Consider the following 18,435-nt stretch of genomic DNA (forward strand, 5'->3'; position numbering starts at 1 on the left):
AAGCAGGACTTAGAGCAACATCTCCCTATTCAAAAATTGAGTCACTTCTTCCTTCCAATAGAGCATAAGTTTGAAACCCAAGTGAATGCTCATTCAGACTATGAATTTGTCGTCTTTGCCTGCTTTGTAGAGAGTGAATAATTTCTTAACAAAAGTACTGACTAATGAAGCAAACACAGATCCACTTTGCAGTTCAATCTTTAATAAACTGCCTGTAGCTTCAGGCAAACCACAAATTCCATGGGTTTGTTTCTCCTCTGTAATACAGGGAAAATACTAACTCTCTTCTGCCAGTCTTTACCTGTCCATTCATTTAGGCTGAGAGAAATTTAAGGACTAAACATCTTTTGTCTATATCAAAAGAGATCTACTTAGATAGAATTATAGGTATTATTTAAAACTGCACTATCTACCAATATAATTATTAATAGCTGAATGGCAATATATATTAAGTTTTCTCTCTATGTATGGTGTGTGTGAGGGGGTGTGTGTGCATATATATGCACATACACACACTATATATATACATGCATGATAAATATATTACTAAAGATTTGCTGTATGTAGTAATCCTACCAAACTAATGTCATGGAGAATAAAACTATGGGAGGCTCAGTAGCACAGTAGCACAACTGGGAGATCTAAAGACCCACAAATTCTGGTGACAGTAGAGGCACCAAGTGTGCAAAGCAGGGCTTTCTTGTGGTTTCTGCATGCACGAAAATGCTGGGAAAGAAAGAGAACTGTTCTGTAAAAACACAAGAAACCAAATGAAATTCAATTTCTGCATGTTGGTCTACAATAAACTATGGATGCCATTTTCAATATACACTGGGCACTTTAAACTTTTCTCTCAAGCTGTTTCTCCGTGAAGTACAGTACTCACAATTACCACCTCCACATTCTATGGCTCTCTCCAGCTGACTACTATTAGCACCTCTTTATTTCAGCATTTGGTTTACTCTACTTTGTTTTCTGTCTTCTCCTTAACAACCTATAAGGCTATCACTTTTTCTTTAGCTTCTTACACTTGATTTTCTTTCTCCTTCAAATTCCCTCTTCTTTTCCATCTTTCATTCTTCTGTTTCAGGAACAGAAACCAAAATACCATTCACCTTTGTCTCTGATCTAAGAATATGTATAATCATCTCTTAACATGATTTGCAGCTGCATGAATTTTTAAACAACTTGCAGCCAACAAAAATATGTTTGTTAATGGAGACATCAGTAAATCTGTGTGTTAGTAAAAAGACACTTTTAATGGATGTTTCCTTAATAGAAAATTATGTAATTCCCCATTCCTTTATTTTAAAAACTGCCTTAAAATTTGAAGTTCAACAGACTGATGTGCATATTTCCTCTTTCTCATAAACAGTTCAGAAAAAAAGCTACATTACATATTGCATTTGCAAAAGAAGCCACAAAAATGTGCATTGCAGTGACTCAGCAAGTTGGAACCCTGTATACTGGCTTTATAGAAAGCTGGTAAAGCTCAAAGTAACAGAATAAAAAGCTAAAAGTGCCAAGAAACACATAAAATTTCTTCCTGTTGGAAATAAACTGAAAGATGTGATTTGACCATTACAGTATATTTGACTTTCTATAGCATGCCTCACATCAGCCTAGAATTTTTATGATATACAAGGAGCACTAAATTTGTACATCACCGTGGGTAATGTTATTACTTGTAGTAGAGACCACTTCTGCAGCAGAAAGGACAATACCAACTCCCTTAGTTGTATTTGCATCCATGAACCTCAGCATCTGCAGCAGGCAATTAATCTCCTCACCATAACTGAATGAATGGGATGCTGAGGCACATGAATGGGAAATCCCTCAGAGGTCTCAGCAAGCCCCAGCACGGTGAGGTGCAGAGGGCAGGCACAGGCAGTTTGGTCTGGCACAGCAGCCCAGCCCCGCCTGGGACACTTCACAGCCAGAATCAGAGACACAGTACCATAAACCCTCTGACAGATAGCAGTGTTTTTCCAGCTACCATCACAAAGCCCCACAAAACACAGGCACTAGCTAATAAAGACATAAAAAATACTTTTGATCAAACATTACATATTTTTCCTCATACTGTTCAGTAAAGCAGATCTAGGAATAAAAATAGAAAGATAAAAATGGGGTTTAAAAGCAGCACTTCAAATTTGCAGCGTTCCTTGCTTTGAAGAGAAAGCAAGCTGTGAAGAGTTGAAGGGTATCAGTTAATAATGCAATGGAAACGAAAGAGCAAATCATGTATTGGCTGCTGGTCCATCTTTTACCACTTTGAGACACTTCACACCATCTGCTATTTCTCCATGCTAAGAGTTGTTTCCTGCTCAGATAACTCTGGTGTCAGAGGGAAGGAAAGGGTCACCTTAGTCAGACTTGTGGACTCTGACAGAAACAAGACACCTCTGAAAGGTTATGGCTTTTCCTGAGTAGGGCACCAGGATGGAACTTCGGTGCGTTACATAAAGGTCCGAAGGTAGAAGGGACAATTGCAGAACTGCATGACTAATGGCAATGGCTTACACATCTGTCAAAAACATTTGCCGCGCTACCTCCAGTGACTAAAACTGTACATAGTTTTTACTTCTTTGTATCTATGTGGGGAATTTTAAAATATGAGAATTGAACATAACACGTTATGTTAAAGTTTAGTCTTCCACGAACAGAGGTCCCAAGGTTGTCCCCAAATTCTTGATTTCTGCCTATCAGCATGTATAAAACATTACTGCTGTGGCACTATTTCAACATATTAATCATCTGAATATGAAATTACTTCTGCAGAAATGCTGTCTGTTTCCAAATACAAAGACACGTAGAAGATGGCATTTAACAAAGAAAAAAGCTACTTCTAAAAAGTGGTAATTTTTTACAAAAACAATGTCAAAATATTTCCTTGTATTAGTTGTATTAGTTTTCCTGAAGCAATAATGATCTCTGGATACAGGGAGAAGCAATATTTTTTTATTCCATCAACTTCAAGGGCTGGAAAAAGCATATAAGCTTTTGGGCTCAGATTCTCTTCCCCAAGTCTGCTGATTCTTCTGGTATTGTGTCCATGTGAAATAGCCCACTTTCCAACAATGATAAATAGGTAAAAATCTGGTCACTGAGTTAGTACATATGCCTTCAATTGAAGGAAAATCTGTCTGCCAAGCTTCAATCAAGTAGATCATAGGTCTGTGAAAAAAAGAGTCTAAAAGCATGGAATTCAGTTGCTATAGTGGCACATTAAACAAATAAATGAGATACCATGGAATGCTGCAAAATATTTGTGGTCTGATTAAATCATATTTGCCACATGTGTGAACACTAACAGCACAGTTTAGTAAAGTGGGTACAATATACTACAGTCCCAGTTTTACTGTATGCAAAGTCTAATTCTTATCTGGGTGCTAATGGGTGTGTCCAAGGGTACATAACAGTGCATTTTACTGTAATCATAAGGCAAAACATAGTCCCTTAAAAACATATTAAACTATTATCCCTTCAAAGAGATATTTGCATCCTTCCTTGTGTTTGTGAGACTTGCTAAGGAGACAAAGCTCTTGATCATGGTAGCCTCCAGGATGCTTACATATGGAGTGTTTGTTTGAGTACATAACTTGTAGCTGGCAGCTGACTTATTAAACCTTCATCAATATAACCCATCCTCCTCCAATACATTATTTTTTTCCAGTGAAATGTTCTCTTTTCTTGATAAAAGACTTTGAACATACCCATTATTAACCATAACAATATAACCTGTAATGTTTGACTCTACTATCTGCCTATGCTATCAGGAAAAAGGGAAGAAACAAGAAATCTATTCTGTTAAAAGATAAAACAAGTGTTTGATTTAGCAGAGAGAAGAAATCACATTTTTTTTATTGAAAATTCATACTACTTATTAATGCATTCTGCATTGATTTTAAAGTCGACCATTTATTTACATTTACAACCTGTAACTATATATCTGATAAATGGTGCAGTAGCACCTGAAAATGTACATCTTAGGCATTACGGAAGAGTTGTGCACAGCTCCAGCAGTGTCTACAGCAACCAATATAAGCTGCACAAAAAGTGAACGTTATGACAAAACCAACATTCCTAGTATTGTCAGAATTATGCGACCGAACCAAATGCATGTCCTTCCCACATCATTTGCTGGTGTAACAACAAACCTAGCAGTCCAGGGCCAAACTCTGCTTCTAGGAAACACAGCTCAGTACTCCACGCTCAGAGAAAGGCTAAGGCTCCCTTCATGTGTCCTTTTGGGGCTTTTCTTTGGTTATTTGCTTTGTGCCCATAGTAATCACTCTAACAAACACTTGTATGAGCAACTTCAGCTGAAAATCTGGCTTTAAGCTTTCATTATCAGTATTATTACTATCAGCATCATTACTATTTCCAAAGTTGCACCTAGCTTTGGCTGTTAAAGCAGGGCAGTTTGAAATACAGACAGAACACCTCCTTACCTCTGGTATTTCAAACATGTGACCTTCCAGCTCACCTGCAGCCCTCAGCAAACTGTATCTATTTTAATATGCAATGCATTTCACACTTCACAGCTGATATGGAAAAATAAGGGTCTTTTCTAAACAAAGGACTCCCGGTTTGAGAGTCAAACAGATGATCAAGATTATGTACAATCTTGTCAGATAAAAATATAGACAAAAATATAGATGCAAAGACATCAGTGTCATTCTACAGATGCCACACAGGAAATTTTATATGAACACAGGCTTCATACTCTTGCATGGTTGCGGGTGGTTTTAATCTTAAACTTTTTCCAAGGTTTTGAAGCTCCTGGCATGCCACTGTGCAAATATTACTTTACTGACCTGTAAACCTACATCCAACGGCAACAGAAACAATTCTCCGCCTCACAGCAGCACCCATAAGCCATTTCCTTGCTCTCAACTCCTCAAACTAATACATCTCAGGGAAGTCTACCGAGTGAAGAGATGGAAGAAAATATACTCTTCATTTCATCTTTCTTACTCTTTATTTCCTTGCTTCTCTCTTCCTCCTCCTCCTCCTTGAAGTCCTCCAGCATTTTGAGTCTCTTCCAGCTTGTCTACATTATTTTGTGGTTCCTTTTTAATTCACTTGCCTCATCTGTTATTTTTCCTTTTTTTTTCCCTAGGTAGGAGTTGGAACAGCATCAGCTGACTATTTAATTCATCTTTTTCCTCCTGCCTGTCTTTTCCTCTCATTCAACCATCTTTCCCATCTTTCAACCTCCCTTTCTGCGCTTTCTTACTGGTTCTCTCCCCTTCTCACTTCCTTTGGTTGTAACTCCGCAACTTTGTGCTGACACTAGCTGCTCTCATGCTCTCTGCTAGCAGACTGAGTTACGTGACCTTGTCAACAGAAGGTGGTTAAACTTCTTGAAAAAGATTTCATCTGGGGATTTCAGCTCTCAGGCCTTTCATTTTCAATGTTCACACCCAGAGTAGGGCTTGCAGGTTTTGCTGTTATTAAGTACTCCAAGGTGTTTTAGAAAAGGTTCCTTGTTACTGAAGTTTAGGGACATTTATATCAGGAGGAGCCTCTGTGTGGGTTTTCTCCAGATTAGTGGAAATAGAAAACAATTGGAAAAATTCAGCATCTGTGTCCCGTTAAAAAGCTGTCTTCACTTTACCCTGATGAGTGTTCTCTGGCAGATATGTAACATGGTTAAAGCCAGCTTCCCATTTCGCAAAAACTGCTGTGCTGTTACTGTGTTAGGTAAAGGGGTTTTCCTAATGCCCCCAGAGAATGCCATTTAGAAAACGAGGACTTCTTCATCCCAGCAGCCTCTCTCAATTTTCATACCACCAATTTCCAAGCCCTTCACACAAGTAAGAGAAAATAAAAGAAAATCTTTTAAGCTGGTGCTGTTTTTTCTCCCTAGAGCAGGGAGATAATTGATACCATGGTAGTTACGCTCCAGTGGTGGAACTGGCAGATAATGAGGAGAGATAGCAGACAGAGCCACATTACTGCAGCATGAACATGCAGAAAGTGTACAAATTCAACAACATTATTTTCATGGGTTTTGCAAATATCCTGAGTCCCCAGGCAACCAGCTTCAATTGCTATTCTCTCCATCAGACGTTTAAATAATAGCTGTCTAGGAGTGGTTAGTCAGTTGGAAATTAAATTAAAAATTTTCCCTGATTTTTATCAGAAAATCTTGCAACTTATGTACAATGTGGAAACGCCTTCCTGGAGCACTGAAAATTTTATTCATACCTAACATATGAAAATATTGTAAATAAATTAAGAAGAGCCCTTGAATTGTAATATCCTTGAAACACATTTATTTGCTTTAGAAAATAAATCCCAGAAAAATGTAAATATCTTTTAGGCAGAAGCATGAAGCATTATGAGGGTGCACTACAATTCACATGCAGAGCCCATCCATGGGATGTGGAAAGCATCCCCAGGAAGCAAAATGCACTGTTTCAAGTTAACAATTGCTGAAAAAGATTTTTAGGTCTACACGGAGAGAAACACCTTGATGAAAAACAGAGTATCTCCTTGTTCATACATCAGAGTGACCACTGTGTACCACCTGACCAGTGAATAATGGAGAGATGAGTTTGTCAAATAACTCACTATTTTTGGACATTACAATCTTTATGTTCAGATTACTATGGATTTTGATTTTTTGCATGCCTTTTCTGTTGTTCTTGTTAAATCATCAAGGAAAAAATATTTACACCAGAAAAACAACTTTGATAAAATCACAGAATTATTTGGATTGGAAGGGACCCTAAAGATCACCTAGTTCAAACCACCCTGCCACAGGGAGGAACTCCTTCCATTAGATCAGATTGCTCAGAGTCCCATCCAACCTGGCTTGAACAATTGAAGGGACAAGACAGTCACAGCTTCTCTGAACAACCTGTTCCAGAGCATCACCACCCTCACAGGAAAGAATTTCTTCCTAATGTCTAATTAACTAGCCTGCCCTCTTTCAGTTTGAAGCCATTCCTCCTTGTCCTGTCACTATATATCCTTGCAAAAAGTCCCTTCAGCTGTCTTGAAGGACCATTTCAGGTACTAAAAGACTGGAATAAAGTTACCCTGAAGCCATCACTTCTCCAGGCTGACCAATGTCAATTCTCTTATCCTTTCTTCACAGAAGAGGTGTTACATCTTTCTAATCACTTTTGTGGCCCTCCTCTGGGCTCACTCCAATAGGATTGTGTCCTTTCCACCAATAAAACAAAAAGAGAAACAAGCCATGGGCACTAGGCCTAGGACACGGCTGCTAGGACAAACAATTGGAGAGGAGGCTGGTGTGACTTTTTACCAGTCTCTGGTGGGCTTAACTTTTCAGCTGAGTAGTCAGCGATAAGAAAAGAGAGACAACTTGTGAAATAGAGATACATCTCTTGGACAGGTTCCTTCCTCTTCCTTCTTCTCTCCTTCCAACTGCTATTTGTCCCAGTTTTTGTGCATTCTCTTGAATACCAGAACAGAGGGTAAGTCTTTCTAGAAATGCCTTTGTTTCCCATTTCCCAAAAGCAGCTTAAAAAAGAACAGAGTACAAAACTGGAAGAGCTTATATAGACTGCAGTGGCACAGAACCCAGACAATAATAATTTTTCCAACTCCACAGATGCAGAGCATATTTCTCTTCCCCCCTTCCTGACCTCTCCTCTAGCGTCTTCATATGAAGACATTACTTTGTTTCCGACCTCCAGAGCATTTCAACTCCTCAGTAAGTAATTTCTATCTCTGTATTTTGCTTTTCTTCCCACAAACAAAAGATGATTCATATTTTTAAAACAAATTTGAGACAGTGTCTGCAAAAACCAAAGAAGGACTCTCGTTGAAATGGTATGCTAACTTGGACAGATACTGCAGGCAGTCCTGCCATGTAACCTGGCTCAAAATCAGCAATGCTCAAGCTTAAATTAATTCAGTCTACTTATCTGTTTATGTGGGCATTGGTTAAAATAGGGGTAACCTCTAGTTTTACAGCCTGTGCTAATATTGAATAGAATATAGTTTCTGAAAACACCATGCATCAACCTGGCCAGCCCCAGCACATAAAGTCGCAAGGAATGAGCTGATAAAAATGCTACTACTATGACACATCCGTTTTACACACTAAAGGCTAGTCTTCAATTAAAAATTCTTCTTACCCATAACGATCAGATAGCCAGCCATCAGAAAATGGAAAAGAGTATTTCCCATGGAAAATATGCCTTTGGAATTATGAGTTGATATGGTTCCAAACTGCAAGACAGTCTCCAGAAAACAAATTACATCTTTGATGAAAGAGTTCAGCAATTTGGCAATTGAAATTGTAGCCCACAAAGATGAATTCATCTGCATAACTAATGAATCCAGGAAGTACTCTTGACACTTCAGAAACAGACCAGGGCTGAGACACAGCCCTACTCTCCAACAACTCTCTTTAGACAGGTAGTTATATCTGCAGACAGAAGCTTAGCTTCAGCTACTCAAATGTGCTCCTTTGGATAATAAACAACAGAAATTAAATCCTTGTGTTGGTCAAATCAGCAGCAACCCTGCTATTGATTTCCATGGTCATTTATCAAGTCATAGTGATACCATTGGTTATGGATAAATGAACTGACTATGATGATGCAATATATCAGTTTTATAGCACAGTACAACTCTGTTGGTGATAACTTTCACAGGTGTATGAATCTGCACATATGAGGTACTATCTGGTACCATAAGGTACCACTTTATAAACAGATTTTTCCAAATACATTATTTGGGAAATAATTGTAGGAATTATATTTGTAACTATTAAAGGGTGTGGGTGTATATATATATATATATATATATATATATATATATATATATATATATATATATGTATATATGTATGTATATATATATGTAATAGAAAGATGTTATTGAAACTATATGCAATTTTATGCTGAATAAGTTTTGCATAGCAACAAGCCTCTCCTCTTTTTCTATGAAAATTTATAAAAATATTAAAATTGAATTCTTAATGAGACTGCATATTTCCAAGGTCCATTTCCTTCATGCTTCCCATTTCTAGCAAGGAAGTTCTTCTATAATTCTGATTTTTTTAATGTTGAAAAAGTGTTGCTATGAAGGACTGGTACTCTGAGTATTAACAAGACATTACAGTGTGTTCCAGAAAATACAGGTTTAGATATAGATGGTGTTGTAACTATAAAAAAAGGATAGGAAAGGAGTAAAAAAAAAAAAGAAGGAGAACTAATTACTATAAGCTTAAAAAGCAGCAGGCACTGCAGCCCAAACCACTTCTTCCTGGGTTAAGGCACTGAATTGGACAAGCTCTTCAAACCATTTCTTCACAGAGCCTTCAAGACAGTTATATTAAAATCCTTCTAAAGTATGAATACTCTCAAATATTTTAATACATGCCCATATTACTAATGGAAATATGACTGCTGTTATTACAGCTAGATTTAATGACTTTTCACTCCTTTTCTATTTATGGATTTTGGAGGTTGATGCTGACACTTGAGCAAGTTTCTACAGCTGATCATAATACAGTAGAAAGTTTTTTAATTGTGCAAAACTTTTTTTAAGGTGGTTGGATTTTTTTGGTTTTTTTTTTTTTTTTTTTTTTGGTCCTAAAAATATTTTGGGGAAACTTGGGGAAACTGCTGTGAAAAAATTCTGGATAGAGTGTTCACAGGTTAAGTAATGCTTGAAGTCAGATCCTTAGGAGCTGTACCAGATATATCGTGGGAAGCTCACACAAAAGTGGGATTAATCAGCAATGTGACAGAAGCTAAACAACCCACCTCTCACTGACAGCTGAGAGTCTCTTGTGTGAGTTTTGTTGTGCAAGGTTCGGCTCCAGCATGGCCACCCTTGCTTTAAGAATAGTTATCATTCCATGTGCACAACTGCTGTCAAAATGTGCAGGAATACATGGGAATAAATATTTATTTCAGTATAAAGCAATAGTCAGGGATTGTGACTTTCCTAAATTGCATTCCCAGAGGTCCTACCCTTTCACCAAGTGGGCCTCTATCATAGTCTCTAAAATTTGCCACGTCAAAATTTTAACTACTGCTAAGTGAAATGCAAGCATTCTCAAGGTAGTTTAATAACCCTCTCATACTACGATGAGCAATGCAGCAGAATTAATTAGCATGAAAGCTGGTGAGGATAAAATGATGGATATAACATCAGAAAGAATGTACTAAATGTGGTGAAAAGCCCCAGAGCCATAAACTTCCCTTGTGATCTAACTGAAGAACACTTGGATATATGGAGACTGACACAGAAACCAATTTCTTTACAAAAGTCTTTCAAAAATGCTTGCTACAATATTTTAAGTTAGAAAAAAAAAGTCTAAAATATTTGGACACAATACATTTCAGCAAACTCTATGATGCCCAAAAATCTCAAACAAATGACCTCTTCACATATTTCATTAAGTATACATTTCTACAAAGCAACATGAGCTTGAGAAGCCTTTTAGTTACGGCACAGAGTAGACTTCCTGAATACCTACGGCCATTTGCTGCCAACTGCTTCACAATGTACATTCATGAAAAATGTTATGGGTTAGGCACTTCCAGTATATGGAATGTCACCTGAAAGAAATGTCATCAGAGCTGGGACTGATCTGTTATGGGGAAAAAATCAAGATGCACATGGTTTAGGAGTGTTTGCAAGTTTTCAGTTTGTAACCTCAAAGTTCAAGGGAGGACAGCTGGAACAAACATAGCAGGAGTCATCAGACTCTTTCCTCAGCACATATAATATCATGCTGTTCCTTTCAAAACATCTTAAAACAGTACAGTATCTAGCAGAAGCTGATGCTCCTCTTGTCAGTAACAACTCTGATACTGGTCCTTTGACACAAAATCTGGGGAACAAATAAAGAGCAGTGTCATCTCCCCCACTCCACAACAGACCAAAATTTATCAAGCACAGAAATGGTGGAAAAATCTTGATCTGCCATGGGGATAAAGTGCACACAAGCTGTCGTCTACTGATGAAAAGTAGTGCCAAATGGTTTGCAACATCTTGATGAGGACAACAAAGTAATAATGAAATATTTTGCACAGATGCAACTAGAGAAGCAAATACAACACTCTTCAGCTCCAAATGCTGCATCAACAGTGGAAAGCACCTGATGGCAAATTGTGGCCTTAATTTTCCCTTGCATTTAAATATATGGTTAAGAGAAAGAATGTCTGACTTGACACAGCAAAGAGGGATTAAAAGGTCAGATTTCTTGTCAAGAAACTAACTTTATGATTACCAATGCATCAATTTTAAAGCTTTGCATTGATACATATAATTCCACATTATTAAAAATATTCAGACAGGTTCTGCTACATATGTACAAGGTGTGCTTGAGTTATTTTTCTAAAAACACACAAATCCAAAAAATAGAGATTCTTTTTAAAAAGGATTTTAACCAAAAGGTTTTCATCATGAATTATTCTTTGGTAGACTGGTAAAGAAACATTAAAATAAGTGTTTCTGTCACCTTAGAGCAAGATTTGTGAAATTCAGAACTTCTGTTTTATGGAACAGCCTCTTCCTCATGACCATGGTGACATTTCTCTGGGAAAGCAACCTTATACAGGAAAGAGCTGACCCCCACAACAAGCCTGGGATGTAGGACACCTAAGTTCAAATCTCCAGTTTCAACCTAATAAGGATTCAAATATGACTCCGGGAGTCAAGGAAGGTAAAATATTACTATTCCTTGCAACTCACCTTCCTTAATCACTTCTGAGCGGATTAGCACCAAGAGTATGCAGAATCATGCACAGAGAAATCAGTGTCTTACACTTTTGTTTATGCAAGGAAGTGTTTACATTACTTTACTCACCATTCCGTGATTGAGCCATGCTGGTATAAAATTATCAAGCAGCTTTGGGTAAACCAGTTCCCTGTCATAGATATAGATGCTCCAAAACATCGTCACAACAAACTAAGGAGAAAAAAAAAGACAAGACATTTTAAAATATATGCTTCTGAAAAATTAGTTGCATTCTTTAGGTACCAAAATGGGTCCCTTAGCAAAGGATTTAGGAAAAGACATAGGCATTATTGTTCTGTGACCAAATACCGTTATAATCAACAGTTTGAATCTGGATTACCCTTTGCATTCACTGAGGTTAGAACTTTTCTTCTCTTTTTTTTTTTTTCCTTAAATTTTAGCTAGAAAAAAAAAAACCCTCATTTTTTTACTTACGTGCTTGGGGCCAAACTACAAGTGAATTAGACTTTAGTAGCAGATGTGGCACATAAATAGTGTTTCTCCACAAACAGGACAGAAAACAAATGGAAAATCAACTAAAATATCACTTGGAATTTATACAACATATCAATGTGAAACATTCACTCCTCAACAGAAGCCTTTAAATTCATATTTGCGCTTTTCTGTGTCAGCCATCAAGGCAGCTTTAAAAAAAAACCAAGGAACCTTTGATGACTCTCCACACACTTCACAGACTAGGATCCACAGAAAAGAGGTCTAGTATCCTGCTTATTTGTCAATATGAAAGTTGGCTTGGTTCTTCTCAGAGACTATTTACTAGCGGCCCAGAAAAAGACCATTATCTCCTGTGGACTGAGATCAGGACAAATGGATCAGATAAAGTTACAGCAGGCTAAATTTTTGCCAAAGTGTTCACATGTTCTTTCAAGTTATCCTGATGTCTGAAAGGCAAAGACAATACAAACCCACAAAAACGTACAGAAGTAATAGTTTTAGCTTACCTTAGCTGTGGCAAGTAAGAAATTTTCTAATTAAAACACCATTGCTTTCTTACCTTGAATTTGAGTCAGAGTTTTTTAGTAATAAAAAAGGCTTATTGTTTATAGCAGTAAAACCCAATACCTGGGCTAGGAGCTTTTCAACAACCATTTACAGAGGATCTCTAAACAGTAATGCTAAATCCAAGTTTAAAGGTTGAGAACCAAAAGATAGGACTTTCAGTGAGATAGAAGGGAAGTATTCCATTACATCCAAACTGATGTGGGTCATGATCTTACAGCTCATTTATAGGATCAGCGAAAGAAATATCGTGTGAGCATAGCACATCCTGCAAACTACTAGCGTGTATAATAATGTAGGCATATGTTATTTCATTAGCTTCTGACTTTAGGAAGCTAAAATTGAGGTTTGCAGTTTATCAATTGGCACCTTGTTCTAACCACAAACATGCAGACTTCGGCCAGCCAGTTATGTGAATGACCTGAATCAGTACACTGTTCCCTCAGTGTGCATACAGTACATAATTTCTTGGTTTCCAGCACAGTTGTCCATCTGTTACGACAGCTATCGGTGCCTGCTCAGAATAAGCTTGGACTATTTGACTAGTGCACAGAGGCCAGGAAAAAAAAAAAAAAGTTATGACGGACAGTCCAAAAAATATCGCAAGTGTAAAGTACCCTACAAGAAATCACTCTTCTGGGGCAGTCTTGGCATTGGCACAACGCAGCTCTTTACGCACCTGCTGACACGTAAATGCCAAGATATGAATAGCTGAACAGCAGGAAAAATGGAAGCTAAGTATCCTCTTCTCTATAGGCTTCCTAGAAGTCATGTATTATCACAGTGGGTCTCTGAGAACCTGCTAAGATCAACTGGGGCATAAAAACATCTTCTCAGGCATATAAAGACCAAGATTGATAATGTTTTTTTCCAAGGAAGTCTGAAAACAAGAAAAATCAAACAGGATTAGGTTGAACTTTATTACACTGAAAACAACAGAGCTAGTATGTTTTGACCTGAGATTTTTGTGTAGAGCAGAATAAAACAATAGACTTTGTCAAGGAGGTAAAGACAAGAAAAGAGGGGACGTGCCATCTGTCCCTTAACCAAAGTCAGCCGATGGAACAGGATCAGCCTAGCTGGTTCCAGCCATCTGGAGCTACAGACGGCAAATGCTGCTTAGCAAAGCACTATCACAAGGCAGACATAAGGTAAAGGAAGTGCGCAAAACCAAACGTGTTACAGAACTAACCTGTCCCACAGGATGACCTGATACGAGACTTAACACAACACCCTGGGGAAGAGTCTTTCCCGTGTCTGAATGGTTCACCTTACTCTTTTCTACAATTAGTTCATTTGGATAAAATAAACTATAAAAATTAACTATATAAAGGAATTATAATGAGGGATTGTGACACAGTTACTTTGGCTGCTTCTGAATTTGTTTACTTTGATTAATGAGCAACTGTTGGTCTGGTACTTTTAAATCCCCTCTACTATGCTTACATTTTGCCACTGGCAGACTTTTTATTTGGGCTGGGCTTTGCTAAGATCTCACATGATCATGTAGTGCCAGACCATGACACAAGTGAGCTGCTTCTTTACACTGCCTCTTGTAAAGTCCTGGACTTGCAGGATGAGCTTCTTATGCTTTTTTAATACCCAAGGCAGCACACAAGATAAACGAGACAACATTCCCAGGAGGTTAAACAACAAACTTTCATTCACAAACTTTAGAAAATAGGAGTACTTGGCAAATTTTAAAGCAATATTCAATCAAAATCAAGCATTTCACAAGGCACTGGCTTAGAGAACTTCAAACCATCCAACTCTGAGTTACCCAGATTTTGAGAAGAAGAAATGGGGGGAGGAAGAGAGAAAGATTAAAGCACGTTGCTTGAATTCCAATGTGATCTCAGCTACTGTGAAATCCTAACAGTGGGCTGTGATCACATGTGCCTATGCAACTGCTTTTATCTGCCCTGATTTCTTGGAGCATTCCCCCTTTGGTGGGGCTTTTGCTGTCCCAGTGGCTAATAGCCATTCTGGGGCTGGACTAGAGGCTTCAGGGGGGTGGGAGATGGAGCAGTGCACCATCCCACCTATGCAAGACATGCACTGCCCCAGTCCCTTTTGTTGTTTTAAGTAGAGGACCCTGAGGCTCAAAACAATGACTGGAACCAAAACAATGGGAAATGGGATCTTCTTCTTCCATGGTGGCAGTAATGGGATTCTAACCTAGCAGAGAGAGGGAGAAAAAAAGAGGAAAAAGAGGAAAGACACAAGAAATCATAGAGCAGACAATTGCTAGTTCAATAATCAAAAATAGAAGTCCAGTCAGTATAGGTATTCCACCCTATGCAAGCCATCATTCCTCACCCTGTGAGTTCCAGAGATGGCAAGAAATATGCAAATCAGGATCTAGGGGGAAGAGTTCATGAAACCAGTTTTCAGCTGCAGTGATTGGAATAGTTCAGCAGACTGGTGGACAATTTTCTTTACTTTTGCTTGTGCTGCGTAAACCAGCATTTTCCTATTGATGAGGTTCAGCATTTCACATATTCCTTGCCCATGTAATAACAATTTATCCAGGATTAGACAGTCTAATAAAATCATTTTGATGCTTACTGGACTTGCAAGTTGAGCTCCAAAATGGCCTAATGAGTCCAACTTAAGATTCTCTATTGCAATGTGATTGCACGCCTCACCAAAAAATACAAACCTTAAGGATAAGGCAAATTTTCAACAGTTAGGCCGCCTTATATTTTGGAGCTGATTATCTTACAAGTCCAGGTATCATTGTAACCCAAACACATTTCCTGTATTACCACCCTTATCCCTTCCACCAGCGTGGTTTCAGGTGGGTCCCCAGGGCTCATATGACAGTCAATTATCATATTACAATGCTAGAGATCCAAATGCCAGGATAAGGGGGAATATCAGGGTGCACTATGGGAAAGTTATACCAAGTCAAAGTTCTACTACTTAATAGTCTGGTTACCTCAGGGGGATTAAAAGTATAACAAACACTTGAACCATTCCTTTCTATTTAGCATATTCTTCTAGGGTCCTGGGCTCAAACCAAATACCTTCCTAATTTACTAAATGCATCACTGGTTTCCAAACCTGAAATCCTTTCTTCTTACATCTTGACCACTTAGGACTTCTTTGCTTACAGCTGGAGAAAACTTTCCACTTGCCGCCTTAGTCTCTGTCAATCCCCTTCTCTGTATGATCATGCTTCATACATCGCTTTCCACTACTACATGTGGATCCTTTGGCATCAAACTACACTTCTTTCTCAATATGAAGTAATTTTATACCATGTTCTGAGGAGGTAGGAAGGGGTATACAAATCTGATTTCATAATCATATGAAATCCTGTCTGAGCTTCCAAGCTAAATTCAGGAAGGAATCTTTTCCACCTGCTGTGGCAACAAGAGAGGAGACACAAACAGCCTAAAACAATGCTTGTGACATTTATAATCATACTGCAAAACTACTGAGGCAAAACAGATATGAATATAAGTATCACAAAACATATTAAGAGAAAAACATATACAAACAATCACTGCAGCAAAGAACTGTGTAAATCTTCAGTCCTGTTGCCACTTCAAGTTCTCACAACCACATCTTTACATGGAATACTTGTAGAAGGAGAGAGAAAAGAAAACCCAGTCCTACTTCACCCCACTTTTTAAAATAAGAATCTGCTGTTAATTTTGTGTTCTCTGTCATGGGCATCTGTAGTTACTCATGCATGCATGTTCAAGGGGGTGTTTAAGACCAGCAGGACTTCCCCAGCAGCTGGGAGGCCTACCAGTACTGGCTGGCCAGGAAAATGTATGGGGTTCTGGGGGTCATCAGTCCATTTGTTTCTGTACGGCGTGGTAGGTGTCATGGGACAAAATGCTCTAAGTCATGGACATCCACTTACTCTCCATGGGTCACTGGCTTTGGTCACAGTTAATGAGACACCTTTGGATCCTGAGGTCTCAAAAACCATTTTAGGAGACCATTTGTCCTTTCTACTATCCCACTGGCTTGTGGATGTGGTGTAGGGGGTGTGGACCACCCACAGTACCCCTTCAGTTTTCGCCCATTCCTGGACTATTCCTGCTGTGAAGTGACTGCTGTTAGGAAGGAAACTGCATCATAATTTTTAATCCTTTCACAGTACTTTCCCCTGTAGACCATGCCACTGCTTTAGCCTGCACCTAACTTGACACTATTTGAATGCCTATCAGCACATATTATTTTGCTTCTGATTTGCTAAAAGGACCAAAGCAGTCTACCTGCCAAATTTCCCACAACCCCTTTCCCATCCTTAGGTGCAGGGGGTGCTTCTCCAGTCTAGGTGCAGCACTGGCTGCAGATAGAAATGACTGTTTCACAAGCCCTTCGGGTGACAGGCCATCCTCTACTTACCACCTCTCTTAACAGGTCTTTCATCCCAGAGTGGCCATGCTTCATATGCAAACATTCCAATAAATATCTCCATTTCTCTTCTTGTTCTGCTTCCTTTTCCTCAGCTAAGACAGCCAACTGAGTGATGGAGTCTACTTAGTCATTTAAGATGTGGGTTGGATGATCCCACTTCTGATGGGCTTCTACCCATCCAACTGACACCATTTCGGATCGTGCACTTTTCAGAATTTCTCCCCATTTTTCTTTCTGTCATACCAGCAGTCTTTATACCTGTGTGTGCCAGTGGCTAACAACCAGTCTGGGTCTGGATTAGAGGCTTCAGGGGGTGTGGTATGGAGCAGTGCATCATCCCACCTACACAGGATTTGCTCTGCCCCTCTTCCTCCCTTCCTTTAGCTGTAATGAGCCAGAACTCATTTTCTCCAGCCTCTCACACCTACATAAGCCCCAAAGAGAACTTCAGCTCTTGTGCTTCCATTTCCTCTGTAGACACGCTCAAGATTCTGAATTCAAGGAAGAAAACAGGCACCAGAAATTGTTTTTTACATTTCTTTGCACAGGAGTCTCCTAAGATTGACAGATTTACAAATATAGTACTGGGTTAAACATAAAATTAAGCAACATATAGAACAGAAAAGTCCCTAATTTGTGGCTTAAACTATCTAGGATCTGTAATGATTCTATCTAACTGTAATGTTTAGTTATCTAGTGTCCAGTCATTACAGACCAAAAGAAACTTCAGATTTGCCAGAAGACCTTGGAACCTGAAAATGTAGAATAGCTCACTTATTACAGACATCTGAAAGACTGCTGAACAAATACTGAGCAGCAGAAAAAGAAAATAAGGCTGAAAACAAACTGCTGCCTTTCCACTTAAGGAGGTATTCCTCAAGTGTTTGTCCTCTGTCTCTGAAGCTTCAGAGGACACAAGCACAGCATGTGGCCCTGTCAAGGGAAAAGTTTTAAAGGACAAGTTGGGAAATGGACAGTTATTCAAAAGAGAAATCAAGTGGCTTTGTCAAAACACTACAAATGGAAGCAAAGAGAAACTAAGAAAGGAAAGCCAACAAAAAGAATTATACAATTTGCACTTTTACATGAGTCCAACCAAGAAATGTTATGCAAACGAAGAATGAACCCAGTGGAACTTTATTTTCCTACACTATGTGTTTTTGGGTTTGGCTGGGCTGCACAGTTCAGTCATTTCCTGGATGATAATGACAAAGAAAAAAAACCCCGACCCTTGTGACCCTGACACAATTTCTTATAAGTACAATTAAAGGTAAGCTTTCTGCCTATCTCCC

General features: G+C 38.6%; 1 protein-coding gene across 4 annotated transcripts in view; it reads right to left on the bottom strand.

Annotated features, from left to right (window-relative positions):
• AIG1 (androgen induced 1) overlaps positions 1-18,435 on the bottom strand; it is a 123,313-nt gene that overhangs the window by 64,158 nt on the left and 40,720 nt on the right. For 2 of the 4 annotated variants that reach the window (XM_072926995.1, XM_002198035.6), the window contains one exon: positions 11,813-11,914. The exons of the other annotated variants lie outside the window; for them this stretch is intronic. In XM_072926995.1, the coding sequence (XP_072783096.1) occupies positions 11,813-11,914 (102 nt within the window). The remainder of the gene's footprint in view (positions 1-11,812; positions 11,915-18,435) is intronic. 4 annotated transcript variants of the gene reach the window in all.

Source organism: Taeniopygia guttata, chromosome 3 (genome assembly GCF_048771995.1).
Source record: "Taeniopygia guttata chromosome 3, bTaeGut7.mat, whole genome shotgun sequence".
Lineage (NCBI taxonomy): Eukaryota > Metazoa > Chordata > Aves > Passeriformes > Estrildidae > Taeniopygia > Taeniopygia guttata.